General features: G+C 37.4%; 1 protein-coding gene across 1 annotated transcript in view; it reads left to right on the forward strand.

Moving 5' to 3' along the window:
• LOC121925501 (pseudouridine 5'-phosphatase) overlaps window positions 1-11,530 on the forward strand; it is an 86,552-nt gene extending 75,022 nt beyond the window's left edge. The window contains exon 4 of the mRNA XM_042457725.1: window positions 10,371-11,530. Coding sequence (XP_042313659.1) covers window positions 10,371-10,547 — 177 coding nt within the window. The 3' untranslated portion in view covers window positions 10,548-11,530. The remainder of the gene's footprint in view (window positions 1-10,370) is intronic.
• Window positions 11,531-16,979: the final 5,449 nt, after the last annotated feature.

Below are 16,979 nucleotides of genomic sequence, written 5' to 3' on the forward strand. Positions count from 1 at the left end.
TCACTATACCTGTGTATTCTAGGGGGAGAAATCCTGCATTGCCTTGGGTGCGTTTCTGGGTGTGGGATTAACAGTATTGCATAAAATCCCAATATCTAATACTAAAGTAGGTCATCAGCATCTCTTCTTCACCTTTCTCTTTTTTCCCCTTCCTTTCTTCTTCATTTTTTAAAGTAGTCGGCAGACCATTTTTGAAGAAAGGCTATAGCATACAGTGGGCTCTTAGTATCTGCTGGAGTTTGGTTCCAGGAACCCTGTGAATACCCAAATATGTGGATTCTCAAGTCCTGTTAAATACAGTGGCGTAGTGAAATGGCATCCATTATATAAAATGGCAAAAATCAAGGTTTGGCTTTTAGAATTTTTATCTTTTTGAAATCTTTTCAAGTCATGGGTGATTGAATTTATGGATAAAGAATCTGTGGATATAGAGGGCCAACTGTATTCACTTGAGTACTGCCAAGGTGCATTAGCTCCTTGATTAAGAAATCTTTTGACCAAATCTGAAAAATAAATCATACCCCACCAGATCTCATCCAGTGCAGAAATATGGTTCAATTTGTATTGTTACCACAATGTAACCAAGCTAAGCTTCTCATGGTTTATCAGGATGTTTGTCCTTTCCAATTAGAGGATTGATTGTGTGGCAGACCACCAAACCTCTTTGATGTATTGTCCTGGGCATGTTATAAATGACCAGAATTGGTATTTATCCCTGAACAAAGTCAGGTGATTGTCATGGTTAGAGCTGTGCACACATATCTTGATTTTAGTAAGGCCTTTGACAAGGTCCCCCATGATATTCTTGCAAAAAAGCTAGTAAAATGTGGGCTAGACAAGGCTACTGTTAGGTTGATTTGTACTTGGTTGACTGACTGAACCCAAAGGGTACTCACCAATGGCTCTTCTTCATTCTGGAGGGAAGTGGCCAGTGGGATGCCACAGGGTTCTGTCTTGGGCCCAGTGCTACTCAATATCTTTATCAACGTCTTGATGTAAGAATAGGGGGCATGCTTATCAAATTTGCATATGACACCAAATTAGGAGGAGTAGCTAATACCACAGAGGAGAAGATCAAAATTCAAAATGACCTTAATAGATTAGAAAGCTGGGCCAAAACTAGCAAAATGAATTTCAACACATAGAAATGTAAAGTACTGCACTTAGGGAGAAAAAAAATGAAATGTACAGATACAGAATGGGGGACATCAGATTTGACAATATATGTGAAAGGGATCTAGGAGTCCAAGCTGAACATGAATCAACAGTGTGATGCAGCATCTAAAAAAGTCAATGCAATTCTGCATCAATAAAAGAAATATAGGGTCTAGATCGAGGGAAGTAACAGTACCACGGCCTCATTCAGAATACTGTGTCCAGTTCTGGGCAGCACAATTTAGAAAGGATGTTGACAAACTTGAGTGGATCCAGAGGAGGGTGACCAAAGTGATGAAAGATCTGGAAACCATGCCCTGTCAGGAATGATTTTGGGAGCTGGGTATGTTAAGCCCAGAGAAGTGAAGGTTAAAAGGTGATACAACAGCCCAATTTTAAATACAGTATCTGAAGATGGTGCAATTTTGTTTTCTGAAACTCCAGAGAATAAGACCCAGAGCAATGGATTCAAACTACAGGAAAAGAGACCCCACCTAAACATTAGGAAGAGCGTCCTGATCGTAAGAGCTGTTTGACAGTTGAATACAGTGCTTTGGAGAGTGGTAGAGTCTCCTTTGGAGGTTTTTAAACAGAGCCTGGATGGCCATCTGTCAGGGGTGCTTTGATTGTATATGCCTGCATGTTGGGGGTTGGTCTTGAGGGCCCTTGAGTTCTCTTCCAACTCTATGATGCTATGATTTTATGTCCAACCCCCTGTTCAGTGGAAGAAATCCATTTAGAGCATCCTCACTGGGCTACCTGTCCAGTCTCTTTTTGAAGACATCCAGGGAAAGAGACCCCACTACTACACCAAGATGCGTTTCTATCTAAAGATTCCTTCTAATATTCAGAGAATTGTCTTTGGTAGTATTCTCCTTATGTGTTTCCCTAAAAACGCACACCATGCCACTCTATGTAAGTCCTTGGTGTTGTGTGCCTTCAGGATGCTTCCAACTTAGAGCAAACCCTAAGGTGAACCTTTTCTCGAGCTGAGAATGTGCACAAAGTAACACTGTGTTTCCATGGCCAAATAGGGAATCGAACCTTGATTTCCTAAGTTGCAGTCCATGCTCAAACTACTACACTATGCTGGCTCTTCATAAGTCCTTACAACTGCACATATAAAAATGGAATCAACTCAGGAAAGATTTTGGATCCAAGGGAACTGACATTGGATAAACAGACTTACTGATTTTACATATCAATACTAAATGGCCACTTTAAAGAACCGAAAAACCTGCATCATGAAGATTTGAAGATTTAGAGCAAGGGTCATGGTTGCATCTTTCTACAGCCTATTAAATTTTGTCCCGCTTCCACAATTACTGGTATATAAATATGTGTAATACTCTTAATATTTTAATATCTCTGTGCCAGTGCATTCAAGAAAGTGAAGCTGTCCTTGAGTTTTGCTCATGCAAGCTGGTTTTTGAGCATTTTGTATGGCTTCCTTGCTGTTACAGTTGATTGTGGTTCTTGAACAGTACAGTATTTGTATAGGTGCTTAGCAATCTCAACTTCTTGCTTGTTGCTGATATTTAAATTGCCATTAGACAGAACTACTATCCTTACAAGAGAGAAGAGATCATGTTAGGCACTCATCCAGGCACCAAGAAGAAAAACAGTAACTAAAGTCAACATGTTCATGAGCACATCTGGTATTTTTGATTGACAAAACAACAAGCTACCTTTGCGTTCCTAACTTGGAAGTCTTTGGATTTATGCTGGGAAATTCTCATATCTTTGGATTTACTGTACTAATAGATATATTAAAAGAAATGTCAGTGACAGCTGCAGGGCCAGTTTGGATTCCTTTTTTTTAACCTCTGCAAGACTCAGTCATTATTCAGCCCAAAATACTGCTAGGTTGTTGACAATAGGTGTCAACTAATGAAAACTGAAGGAAGAATATGTACATTTATTTGTTGCAACATTAAAACCACCATAATTATGGGTCATTTTCCCAGCTTCTTCAGTAATTAAGTGTTTTAATTGCCTCCGGTTCTGAGGAATTAGTTAAGCTTTTCCATTATGCATATTGCATTCCACAGTCATTGTCGGTTTTTTCATACAATAAGCTTAATGGCATCATGGAAGTCAATTAGGTTTTCCAAGGGAACTTTCTGAAGTACATGTATTTGTATGGTGTGGATTAAAGAAAAAGTTTCTGAACAGCCTTGATAATGATGTTTTGTGTGATGCAAAATCATCTAAAGGCCAAGTATGTCAGACTTGTTCTTTTTCTGCTTTCTGAATTCAGAATGAAATTCAATGGCAGGGATTTATGCCTCAAACTAGCAAAATTGTCCACAGAACCCACAGACAGGATTGTTGTTCCAGAATTTGACAGCTGTTGTTCAAAACATAGCAATATTTGTTGGGTCCTTATTTTTAGAAATAGTGGTCAGTAGTCTGTGACTGAAAGGGTATTAAGACATTGTCATAAGAATAGCCTCAATTATTTTCAGAAATATTGATGGGAAAGCTTTGCTTTGTAATTCAAATAGAAACTCTACATTAGCTAGAAAGTGTGTGCAGTTTTTAAATGATTCTTTCACTTTCTACACTACATTAATATTTGCCAGTGACTCATTCAAGACTTTTAAAAGCATTCTCAGCATCAGTTGTGAAACTCTTTAATCTTCAGCTGGAAATGAAAATTAAATGAGAGAATTTAGCGAACATGCAAAGGCGACTTACGCAAGTTAAAAAGAATTTGTGCTGCCTCATTGGAAGATGCTACATTTCAGTTTATTATATTTCAAAAAAGCTGTCTTTTAAACTAATATGATTAGATTGTTGTTTACTGAAATATTCAGGGACACAAGATCCCATACTTATGTGGTTAAGGGTTACATTCATTGAGCAGTTCCAACTTGACTGCATCTGTTGCATCAGTGGTACTTACGTTATCCAAGTTTTCACTGATTCAGTAGATCTATTTTAGTTGGGACTGATAATCTTTTTTTCGTTTCTCTCTGCATGTAGTCTGAGCCTGAGGAGCTCAGTTGTGTCTCTTCGTGCAGCATGATCATCAAGGTGTAACCTCAAAATGGTCAGTAGATGCTTGGGAGTTGCTAGGTAAGGGAGGAAGCTCAAAATGTCTGGGAAAGCTAACAGGGCAGATGTGCCCTAACCTAGCTCTATTCTGGAACAGTTGGCTTTAAAAGAAGTTTGCAAGGGAATCCTCATCCACTAGACTAGCATCAAGATACCAGAAATCACAGTTCCAGGATTTCTCACCCATGGGACAATTCCTGTAAATAAGAAAACAATGGACATTGAAACAGTTTTATCAAGCTGCCTCTCTACTATTTCCCACCAGATTTCACTTTTTATGTTTTTTCCTGTTATCCCTTTTGCTAAGTTTATCCCAGTTTTCTAGATTTAAGTGTGAAACCATGTTCAGGCAATGTAGTAACTTTGATATTATTATTATTATTATTATTATTATTATTATTATTATTATTATTAACCTTTATTTATAAAGCGCTGTAAATTTACATATCATAAAAGATATTTACATGTAAATATCTTTGCTATCATTTGTGAGAGAAGAGTTCTGTCATGCTGTGACATGATATGGGGTTTAAAGATCCTCTCTCTCATCACTAATGGTAGAATAAAATCCTGTTAAATTTTCTGTTCAATATCTGTAGTCTGTTTTGTGGAATATGTGACTCTTTTAACAGATATGTCCAGGGAGGTGTCAGTCACGTAGTGGTATATTCTGTTAATTCATATTTATGGTAGTCATATATGTGTTTAACTTAGATGTGCAATGTCTGCCAAACCAAAAGATAGTGACTTAGGTCCAAAACTCACAGCAGAACTCACAAACTCCAATTTGAAACCACTTTAACTGCCCTGGCTCAATGCTAAGGAATTCTGGGAACTGTAATTTTGTAAGGTATTTAGCCTTCTCTGTCAGAGAGCTTTGGTACCCCAATAAACTACAATCCCCAGGATTCCCTAGGACTGTGCCACGGCAATTAAAGCGGTCTCAAACTGGATTATTTCTGCAGTGTGTTTTGGACCTTAGTGTCAAATCATCCCGAAAGTCTGAATGAGATCCTTTAGTTCAGATGTTCAGATGTGCAAAATTAAAAGTGAATTTTGCCACTTTTTTTGTTATCCCTACCTCATATGTTGGTAAAATATGGCCCTGCAGATATTTTTGGACAGCAGTTCTTATGAGCCCAAACCGGCATAACCAGTTGTGAAGAATTTTTTTTTTTTTGTCCTCATCCTCTTTCTACTGGAAGTTTTTGTTTTGTTTTGTTTTGTTTCATTTAGCAATGTTGGCATTGAGAAGATGGTGAAAGAAAACTTGTGAAACACAGACTTTGAGGTCAATTGCAGTAGCTGTCTCCATTGGGAGTGCATGAACAGGGAAACAGAGACTGCATCTACACTGCAGAAATTATCCAGGTTGACACCACTTTAACTGTCATGGCTCAATGCTATGGAATTCTGGAATTTGGAGTTTGGTGAGACATTTAGCCTTCTCTGTCAGGGAGCTCTGGTGCCACAACAACTACAACTCTCAGAATTGCTGTTCAAAGGTGTCAACCTGGATTATTTCTGCAGTGCAGATGTGGTGTGAGAGGAGAGCAGATAAATCTGCCTTCCCAGGTACCTCATATATGTTAAATGAAAACTTGCATTATAAATTTGGTCATCAAAATGAAAATCACAAAAAAGTGTAGACTGGTGTAAGAAGGAATAGCTGGGTGTAAGGAGATCTTGTAGCACCTTTGGGGCTAACTACAGTCTACTTCCTCAAATGCATCTGAGGAAGTAGACTTACATCTATGAAAACTCATGCTGCCTACTTCTTTGTTAGTCTCAAAGGTGCTACAAGATCTCTCTACATACTGATTCCACAGACTAACATGGCTATTTCTTTGAATAGTTGGGTGTATTTTTCTAGACGCCTTCAAACAGTCTCTGGAAGGTTCAAAAATATGCCAGATTTGCCTCACCTAATTGTTTCATTTAACGAGTGTGTATTGTTGGGTTTGAAGGAAAGGTTTGCTGAAACATGTTGAACTGGTCTTTTCCCCCTCTTCTCTCTCTTTCTTTTCTGTTTGTGTAGCAGAACCTTTCCCTATTCCTTTCATGTTATTTCTGCCTCTGGTGCCCAATTTTCTGTTAAAGAAGTAAGTCTCAGCAATTTGTTATCTTCATTAACTGAGATATACCTGCAATTAATGTTTTGCTTAGGGCATGTCTTTATGAGACATGTTTGAGGGCCAGATTTTTACAGAGTAATTGCTGTATATCCTCAATATGCTGTATATCCTCAACAGACAAGTGTGGATTTTGGTCAAGTGCTTGTCCTGCCTATTAATGAACTTCTAATGAACATATTGCTGTATTTGTACAGCAGCCACTGTGTTGCTATTGGATGTAAGAGCTATGTTGTTGCAGAATTCTCCTATAATTCAGCGTTCCTCTGGAAATTTAATTTTTTTGTACTATGGCTGTGCAGGGGCAAAAGGAATCTTTAACAGTAGGTAGAATTATTGTTTATTTTCAGATATCATGTTAGTTTCTGATCAACATCAGTCAGGATTGTGCTTTCCCTGTGGGAGAGAACGCATGCCTCTGGATTCTAATCAGTATCCCAAATGTCATCTTCCCTATTTCTAAGAATTTTTTTATGTGGATAATTAGTCACAATGGGGACAATTTGCAGTCTGTAAGGAAAACATTTTTTAACACATATTCAAGAAGGAGTCAATTTAAAGTCTGGAAGGAAAATGTCATGTTTCTTAATTCTTATTCAGAGCCAAACAGCTTTATATATCAATTTTCAGCATCCTTGAGATGCTCTGGTGACTCTGGACATTAGTCTGTGAGGAAGAAGAGGGAAACAGAATCATCAAACATGTAATTGGGAGAAGGAGGGGATGTGCAGGGATCCAGGTAATCATCCAAAGCTACTGAATGCACAAGAAGTTGTATTTGATACTAGTTTTATAACTAGCATATCAATCTGTCTACCACTAATATGAGGTATGTTTTTAAAAAGTTTCTAGGTTAAATGAAAGTAAACAAATTACTGATTATCCAGAATTCCAAAATATTACAAAGTTCAAAATTGTCCACATGGCTAGCTGAGAAAGTGTGACACCTTTGTTTTCTGAGAGTTCATGGTACACAAACTTTGTTTCATGCATAAAATTATTTTTAAAATTTATTTATGAAATATAGCTTTCAGGCTATGTGTATGAGTTGTATACGAAACATAAAAGCATTTCATGCCTTGGCTTGGGCCCCATCTCCAAGATATCTCATGTATATGCAAATATTAAAAAAATAAATAAACTTGAAATCCAAAACATTTCTCGACCTAATCATTTCAGACAAGGGAGACTCAACCTGCATTATATTTATTACATAATTATATTTATTATACATTGATATTATATAACTAGGTGGTGATATTATCCTTTAGAATATACATATGTTTAACATGTAACATTTGAGTTATTTACTTATTAATAATTTAATGTGTATATGTCTGTCTCTGTGTGTATACATATGCTAAAATGTACTAACAAGGTTGAAATAGCAGCTAACATGCAATGTCAATAAAACTAAGTATTACAGTGGCATGCTCATTTAAAACAAAGGAAAAGATATAGAAGAAAGTGACCTTTCATTTTGGCACCGAGTTCCATGTATGAGGTGCTAACCCCAAGAAAGCTCTGCACACATCATCAGAACTTAAAGGGCAGGCAAATAGCTTGTATTCTGTTAACAGAATAATATGCAAGGCAATTGAGAGTCGGAATGATAAATCTTAGAACACACACATCTTCTGTAAGCATGACTGTCTTTTCATTTGTAACCTTCTGAGGTCAAGTGTATTATGGGTTGATTCATGATCTTCATTACAGCAAAAATTCTGAACATAGGGAAATGTGAAGAAATCTGATTGCATAGAAGAGCCTGCACATTGAGAAAATATGCATGGTTCTTCCCTGAAACCTTATGCTCAATGTATGAAGGTTAAAAGTGAAACTATAGAAGCATAAGGTTGTTGACATTGAGATTAGTTTACCACTCATCTATGCTTTCCTTGAAGCCATATGTCCTCTATTCTTTCCTTGCATTCATGTGTATAAATTTTCAAGAAACTTTTTGGCCCAACAGATTTCTTTATCTCATTATTTTTAGCAAATTAATTGGCACATATGCAGTGTATGTACTGCATTGGTGACCTATCTAAATGAATATTTGTCTATTGATATATAATCATTTGGTTTTATCTTGCAGTGTGTGATATCTATGCCTATTAATTTATAAAAACTAAGTTTGGAAAGAGTGATATCTGAATTTTCCTCATTTTGTAAATGTTAAGTTAGTCCTTGTGTCATTTTATTCTGACCTTTACTTACTATCAAGCTAGCATACCATCCAAGACAAATTGTAGGCCAAGAGATTCTGTTCTCTAATGTGGATATAAAACACTTACATTAATAACTTTACTGAATGTTGGGAACAGAGAGAATGCAAAGAAATATATTTTATGAATAAAATTAGCTCATTTAATTTTCAAAATATAGGTCTGATGAGTATTTATTGCTTAATAAAGAATTTATTGCTTAATAAAGAATAAGAATGACCTAAATAAAATTCTTGTTTCTGGAATTTGCCTCAGACTGAGAATTGTGCAATATATAAGTAAAAGTATTAAAATATTTTGTCTGTAATTTGCTTAGCTTTTAATGACAACAATAATGCATAGTTCTTACCATACCACAGCAGTATTATATTAGGAAATAACCATATATTATTTTACTAACTCAAATGTTTTCATAATGACAGTGATAATAAAACATTATGTTGAATTACTCTGTGTGTGTGTTCCCAGCAGCAGTACTTCAAATTCTTTCATTCTTTTTAGCGATTATCTGTTATAGCACTTTGGCATCCGTTTTTCTGCTTTTAAGTTTTTTTTTTCCATTTTAGATTTATTTTATTTATGTTCAACACAACATAAACAATGAACTTATTTAAAATATATTAAGTCTTCAGAACAATAATATGTTTGATACTGATAATAATACCAAAATAATATTCAGGGTTCTTTCATTAGAGGCTTTTCTGCACCTATAATACTTAGATGGTCTCCCAGTGTTTTCTGTTTTTCGACCTTTTGTCTTGAGTTTGGGATTGTAGGATAGATGTTCCCAGGGAAGTAGCATGGGGAGGAACAGCAGGCCTCCAGTACCAATAGACAAAATCACTGTGGAACAGTATATGATATGGTCTGATAAATAAGTTGAAATTTAATTCAGTCCATCAAACAATGAGTAGATTATAGTGAGCATCTGTTCATGAGGCAGTAAGAGATGCACTTAAAAGTATGCCTTTATCTGTCTGTTCCTGAATTATGATGAGTTTTATAACAAACTACTACACTTACACATGCAAACCCAAAAGATCCACATAATAGCTGAATCTCCCTTATCCAGAATTCCAAAATCTGAAATAGTCCAAAAACCAAAACATTTTCCATAGGTGCTTGAGGTAGTGACACCTTTGCTTTCTGATGGTTCAATGTACACACACTTTGTTTCATGCAAATATTATTTAAAACATTGTATAAAATTTATCTGCAGGCTTTGTGGATAAGGTGTATATGAAACAAAGATGAATTTTATGTTTAGGTTTGAGTCCCATCTCCAAGATATCTTATTATGTATGACTATACGTATTTCAAAATACAGTAAAATAATAATCCAAAATCCAAAACATCTCTGGTCCCAAACCTTTCAGATAAGGGAGACTCAGTCTGTAGTAGTCGAGTGTATCCTACACTCCTGTTGTCTCTGAGGAAGGAGCTTCATTCTGGGCAAATGGGTGTGGAATAATTTTCCTCCCTTACCTTGCCCCTACCTAAAAAACCCAGTCCCAGAGGTATAGAAAACACTTCTGAGCATGTTTTTGATGTCAAAGGGAGCCACTGGGGGGAAGGATCCTGACACATCATAATTTCTGGCAGGTATACTTTCCACAAGAAGTTCAGTTTATGGTTTAAAAATTGCATTCTTAAATGTATTTAAGGAATTGCTTTCCACAAAATTATACAAACTCTGTCAGTCAACTAATTCTTAAAAGCAAATAATTATGTTTGTAATACACAGTTATAATAGCATCCATCTTCTGTTCACGATTTTGCTTTTCTTTCTGATTCTCAGTGTCTTGTATTTGAAGATGCTCCCAATGGGGTGAAGGCTTCACTGACAGCTGGGATGCAAGTGGTCATGATTCCAGATGAAAACCTGGACAAGGAACTTACAAAAGAAGCCACTCTAGTGCTCCAGTCTATGAATGATTTCAAGCCAGAACTGTTCGGTTTACCACCATTTGACTGAGAACTATCTTTTAATGATTATTTTAATTCAACTGTCCTAAACAGAGGGAATGATAGATTTTAGTTGACTGTTTTAATCATGTGTTTTGATTTTATAACAGTAATTTACTTGCTAATTCATTAATTCAAATGTAGAAATGTGTAGTACCTTTCTTCTTCGGAAACAAACCAAGACACTTCCAGAAAATTTACCCCATCACTACCAGCTGCTACAGAAGGGAAGGTAGTGAAACTTGTTATCCAAGTAAAGTTCCTTCATGTGTCTAAATGCACTCCCAATGGAATCTGTTGTTTTAGCTCTGTCTGGCATTTCACATTTCTCCTATTTTTAGTCTTCATTTTTTTCAGAAGAGGATATACATAATTCTTTTGCAAAAATGTTATCTACCTTAGTGAAGTTCACCACATAGATTGGGAGGCTGCAGGCAGGCCCTGTTAATTTCTGTTTTAATGTTGGACTTTGAACTCCTTTAAAAGTAATTGATCTAGTAGCATTATGCAGACAGCTACAAGCTACTGTATCCAGTCAAGCATGCCTGTCTTTATTGCATTTTCTCATGCACAAACTAACCATGTTCTTTTGCCATTACATAACTTCTGATATTATTTATCTAGTGCCTTTACATTTTTATCTTTCCTTTGCTGCCAGTGGTATATCAAAAATTTGTTGTTAGGGAACTCTTTGTTCTTCGAACTCCAGGAAGTGCAACAGTAATTCTCCTTCTCACCTTCCATCACCCAACTTTCTTGCTTGCTTAACACTGTCTGGTGAAATAATGCATGTGTCCATTGTTCAGATTCAGTTTGCTGACATTTCTGAAGTTTTCCTGTGAATTGTGTGTTTTGAATATGTTCACAACATGTTTAGCAATGTCATTACAATGTTGCTTTTGGAAAATAGAATAATGCCCAAAATAAACTCATGTCCAAATTCTGCATCGGGGGGTAAAGAACCCTATAATCTGAATAAATTTTCTAATTGTAGGCACTTGCATGTATTTGCTTTATTTTGTATAATCCCATTGTTGCTATGGGAATAAACAAGGGACTCAATACAACAGTATCTCCTATCTGACAAATACCTTGTTTTGACTTAAGGGATCACCAGCCTATTTCAAACATATCTTTTAAGACCATAGAAAGGTTTTTTAAAAAAGAAAAAATCCAAACAAACAAACTAGTAAACTAACAAAATGATTGCTGAATTATTAATTTGTTAAATTATGGTGTATGCATCTAGTTCAGTGTGTGGAAAATTTACCCTTTTTTTACTACACCTCCCAAAACCTTTACACAACATGCTCCACCTGAGAGTTGTGAAATGTTAACTGCTTCTTTGCACTCTCTGTGATTCATACATATGAATCTTGTGCCTGTACAAAGCAACAGTGGAAGCATTTTAGATATTAGTAGGCAATAACTGACATAATATTCTGATGTGGGAGAGAGATGCTGGAGAGTATAGCCATAAAAATTACAAGTGTAAAGCTAATAGTGGTCATAGTAGTCCTGGCTTATAGATTTAATTGAAGATCAATGGCTGAGGTGTTGAGATCAATACAAACTAACATACTTTCTCAGGGGTGAAGCAGATGGGCCAAAAGGAGCAGCCAGAGGTAACTCTAGCCACAGTCAGCCCGGGACTGTGGTCCCAAATGGGCCACCTGCAGGAGTAGATTTAATCCAATCCTGAAAAGGCCAGCTTTTGCCGCATTGGCGCATCCTCTTTGTGGCTTCTGGCTGCTTTAGGGGCATGCATTGTTTAAATGCCATGTCCCCAAAGTGTCTGGAAGCAGCTTTATCTGCCCTGTCTGTTTTGGGCCTCACTCTCCACTATTGGTTCCAAGCCCTTCCTTGTATTACCTGGCACCAAAAACAAGATTGGTGTATGTCACCCTGTTACCCAAGTATCTTCCTTTTTCACCCCCTGAAAGCCTCCCACAAGTTGCTCTTCTGCACACACTTCAGTTTTTGCCAGCACTTCCACAGCTCACAGTTTTGGACCACACCTCCACCACAGTGCCTATAATTATTACCTCTTTGATATGGACAAGTTGTAGAATCTCTTTTGTTGATCCAAAGCTGAAAACCAGCACAACCGCAAAACCAAAGTTATCCTCAAAACCAAATGCTGCATCTCAAGAACAGCACCAGTATACATCAGAGGAGCAGTGTGGATTTACATTTTCACGCCCTTCTCTTTCTCTGTTGACCACTTGTAGCTATCAAACACATCAAGCTTTGCTCTGAACTAATTGTGCTTATGGCCAAACCTTTCGGTCAAACTATACCTATATCAGATTCTGCATTCCAGGCCTCTTTGGTTATCCCAGGAGCCATTCAGACTACCTTTTGCACCAAATTGTAACCCAGATTAAAAGTGGGAAGTTCCCACTGGCACCAGTTTTAACATACCCGGATTAGAGGTTTGCACACCAGATCAAGGACAAATCCCCCTTAGAGCGGATTTTCCGAAAGTGGATTTTTCCCTGTTTCTTGTTGGAAAAGCCGTTTCTTCCCTGCTGCTTGCAAATGTGAACTTGGCCCTGGTGATGATCAGATCAAGTTCAGGGGAGGGATTTAGGTCAGAGGGTGAGCAGTGGGTGGAACATGCTTCCCCTCTCACACTGGTCGCTTTGCAAGTGGCTTTTTCTCTCTTTTTGTTGTAATTTTTTATTTTTGACAGATTATGTGAATGTTTCTGCTACAGATTGATACATATTGATAGAATATGTATGCTTGTGCTACATTTCCCTTTCATTTGCTTGCTACTGGCATGGCAGCCAAAATAAAAGCAGAGCACTTTTGGCTCTGCTTTCACCAGGGGAATATTTTGGGGTTAACCCTGGGCATTGCCAGGAAGGACATTTGGGAGGTGTTTTTTGGTTGTTGTTGTTATTGTTAATTTCACTGACAGAATATGCGAACATTGCCACTAGATTTTTAAAAGGGGGGGGGGAGGGAAGCACCCATGCCATTATCCAACGTTGCCACTTAAAATTTTTGAAAAAAGACACTAATGGCACTATTTTTGAAAGGCACTAAAGACAAAGGTGCCCTAATGGCCAAGGCTCCCCATGTCTGTCTCTCTTTTCTTATGTGCCAAATTGACAGACTATGTGAACATTGCCACTAGATTTTTTTTTTAAAGGGGGGAGGCACTCATTCCGTTGGCGAACATTGCTGCTGGATTTTTTAAAATAGACACTAATGGCACTATTTTTGAAAGGCACTACAGGCAAAGGTGCCCCAATGGCCAAGGCTCCCTGTGTCTCTCTCTTTTCTTATGTGTCAAATTGACAGAATATGTGAACTGCCGCCAGATTTTTTTTTAAAAAAAAGAGGGGGGAAAGCACCCATGCCATTGGCAAATGGCTGCATGACACATCAACAATGACAAGAGCGGAAGTGATTTAGAAATCATTTGATTGACAACAAGGAGTGTATATTTTAAAGTGCTACTTTTTGAATTTCAGCAGGGCAAATTGCACCAAGGGGCTTCGATCAGGGTAAAGGTAGTGTGAACTTCTTTCCAGGGAGATTCAGTACCGGCTTAGCGAATCCGGACCGGATCTATCCAGGGCAAATGAACTAGTGGGAATGGGGCCCCAGTCAAGATTCCTCTTTTTCTTGCTCACTTGTGTCTAATACAGGAAACTTGTATGAAACCATCTTGGTTGACACCAGTGTTAAGAAAAATAGAAAACTGAAACAGGGAGACATTTGTCTTTTTAAAAGTATTGCACCCAGTTCCTATCCTTGTAGAGGTGTCTCAGATCAGGAATAGCATAAAGGCACAGTACAACTATGAGCACTGAAAGCAGAAAGCCTGATCTAATGAATAACAGATTCTGTTCCTCAGCAGTCCTGATAGTAATAGTGTCCTGATAGTGGGAGCTATTACTCAGCATGTGTGGCTGATGCTTAGGGGGATTTAGAGAGACTTTGCCCTGGTGTACTTACCTGATGACTAGAAGTACATTGTCCTCTTCACTAGACTGAGGCTGACCAGTCAACAAATTAATATAGTCCACCATATTGTACCTTAAAGGTGATGGCCATTCTCATCATGTTGGCAGATGACACAGAATACACTTTGACAATCTCCTTTTGAAAAGGAAGGTCTTCTCCAAAAACTAACTATTGTCTTCCAACTACAAACAACATCAAAGAAGCTAGGTATAGGAACACAATCACAGCAACCGAAGACCAATCAGAAGTCTTTTTACATGAGATTCAGATGTCTTTTATATTCATCATGCTATCCCTACAGGCTTGCCTTCAGAAAAGCTGAAGTGCCAATCAGGTTTTTCAAAACAGTCCTCAACCAGACCTAAGTCATTGTTTGACTTTCCTGCCCTCACATTGCTAACACATCTGTCAATAGGTGCTCCTGACAACTTTACTCTCTGGGTATCTTTTGTGCCATTTCAGTACCTGACAGAACATCACTAATTGTGTCTATGTCTTCACCATCATTACTTTGGGATATGCTGTAAAAGTCTATTCTTTTGTCTCCCTTGGGGGGAAATTATGCTTTTGGATAAGGGTATATTACAATGGTTCATGCCCATGCGCTATGGCTGTCACACCTCAGGTGTTTCTAAAATGCATGGCTGTAGTCATGACATTCTACAGAATGTAGACATTTGTTCTGTAAGTCTATACTTACTTCTTTTTTTTTTTTTACTGGATATTGTTGGCTTCATCATTAACACAACTACAATGCAACTTTGACTTTACAGTTACTGATGAACATTGGCTTTTGTATCTTACCATCATTTACATAGGATCCTTTCTGGAGCCCAACAGATTTGGAGTGCCTTTGTCACAAGACACCCATTATTAACAACCACAGCCTCCCTAGCTTGGCTAAAAACATGCAGAGTTTGTTCCATTCGGTAACCACAGTACCTGATGTCAGCAATGATGTCCATCACTACTTGCTTTCACTTGCGTATTTTGGCAGTTTACCAAGAAGTTCTGGCCTACCTGAAGAAGACAAAACAAAACAATAGTGTATCTAGAAATCCTGACATCCTGTCTGCAAACATCTTGTTAGTAATCTCAAAGTTTGGTTGTTTCTGTCACTGCCAACTTCATTATTATTCCAGTTTCACAATGTTATTTGATTATCTGGTTCACATCCATTTTCAAATTTGTCATTTACTTCATGTTATTATACATTATGTTTGTTGTAATGTTCTCATTTTTTCTAATTTTGTAATTACATTTGTTTTGGTTAACTCTTATATATAATGATTTTTTCCCTTTACAATATTACATTATTTGCACACACAGTTAATATTGGAGTTGTGTGCCATTTGATGTTCTGATTTTGGGGCAGCATCACTCAGTGGAGCTTTGATTTTATTGTTATTCTGAGGCTGATAAAACATTTGTATTGTTTTTTGTTTTAATTGCTGCCCCTTATGACTTCTTTGTTAGATTTGACACAATGGCTAAGAATTCTCTCTGAAGTTTCCAAGCTATTAGTGGACCCTAATTAAAAAATAGAGAGCAATGTGTTTCTTCAGGCAGCCTTGGCCATTTATATTTATCAAAGATGCCTTTCTACTTGTGTAAGCTACCTTGGCATACCAAGTGAATATGCCCAGAATTTAACATCTACATCAAGGAGCTAGAACTTCCATTTTCCAAGCATTTCATGCTTTCGAGCCATCTTATTATAAGAGCATTCTGAACTACATCCTCCCAATGTGATACATGTTTCAGGAGAGGAGAGTGCACTGATAAGTTCTCAAGCTAATTGTCTAGACATTAGGCTTTGCAAAATGTAAAGTGCTGGAGACCTCAAGATCTTCAAGGAAAGCCTCTACTATATCATCCTATGTGGCAAAGTTGTGCATTTTCATTGCCTCTAGGTTACTCCACTTCATTGCTTTAGTTTTCTGTTTCCTTTATCATCTGAAATAATTGTGCCTGCTCTTGTCTATAAAAGTGTATCTCTCTGAACTTTCTTCATCATTGTTCAGCTTTTTAAGATTTAATTCACCTTATTTGGTGTTTCAAAGGGACAAAGTTGCTCTCCTTCTTGAGGTCTCCTCTGTGCCTGAAGTTGTACCACAGTTTTACATGCATCAGAGTGTTGTTCCTCCCTCATAGGTGCAAAGCTCATCTATTCTGCTGAAAGCAATACTTCACTCTGTACATTTGCTATGAACTTGCCTTCTATATCCACACCACTGCACATTCAGAGACTTTTCTATGCTGGCCCTAAGAAAGAATTGGCAGTTTCCTACCAGGTGAGTGGTGGGAACCATAAAAATTGCTTGTTAACTTGTTCATCTGCCTTTTCATCAGAATTTCATAGCCTTTGAGACTGTTGATGTCTGCAGCTTTGCAGTGAAAAGTTTCCTTCTCCACTTGACCTTTGCAAACCAGCTATGAGGCTAGAATCATGTACTTTCAT

Source organism: Sceloporus undulatus, chromosome 3 (assembly GCF_019175285.1).
Source record: "Sceloporus undulatus isolate JIND9_A2432 ecotype Alabama chromosome 3, SceUnd_v1.1, whole genome shotgun sequence".
NCBI lineage: Eukaryota > Metazoa > Chordata > Lepidosauria > Squamata > Phrynosomatidae > Sceloporus > Sceloporus undulatus.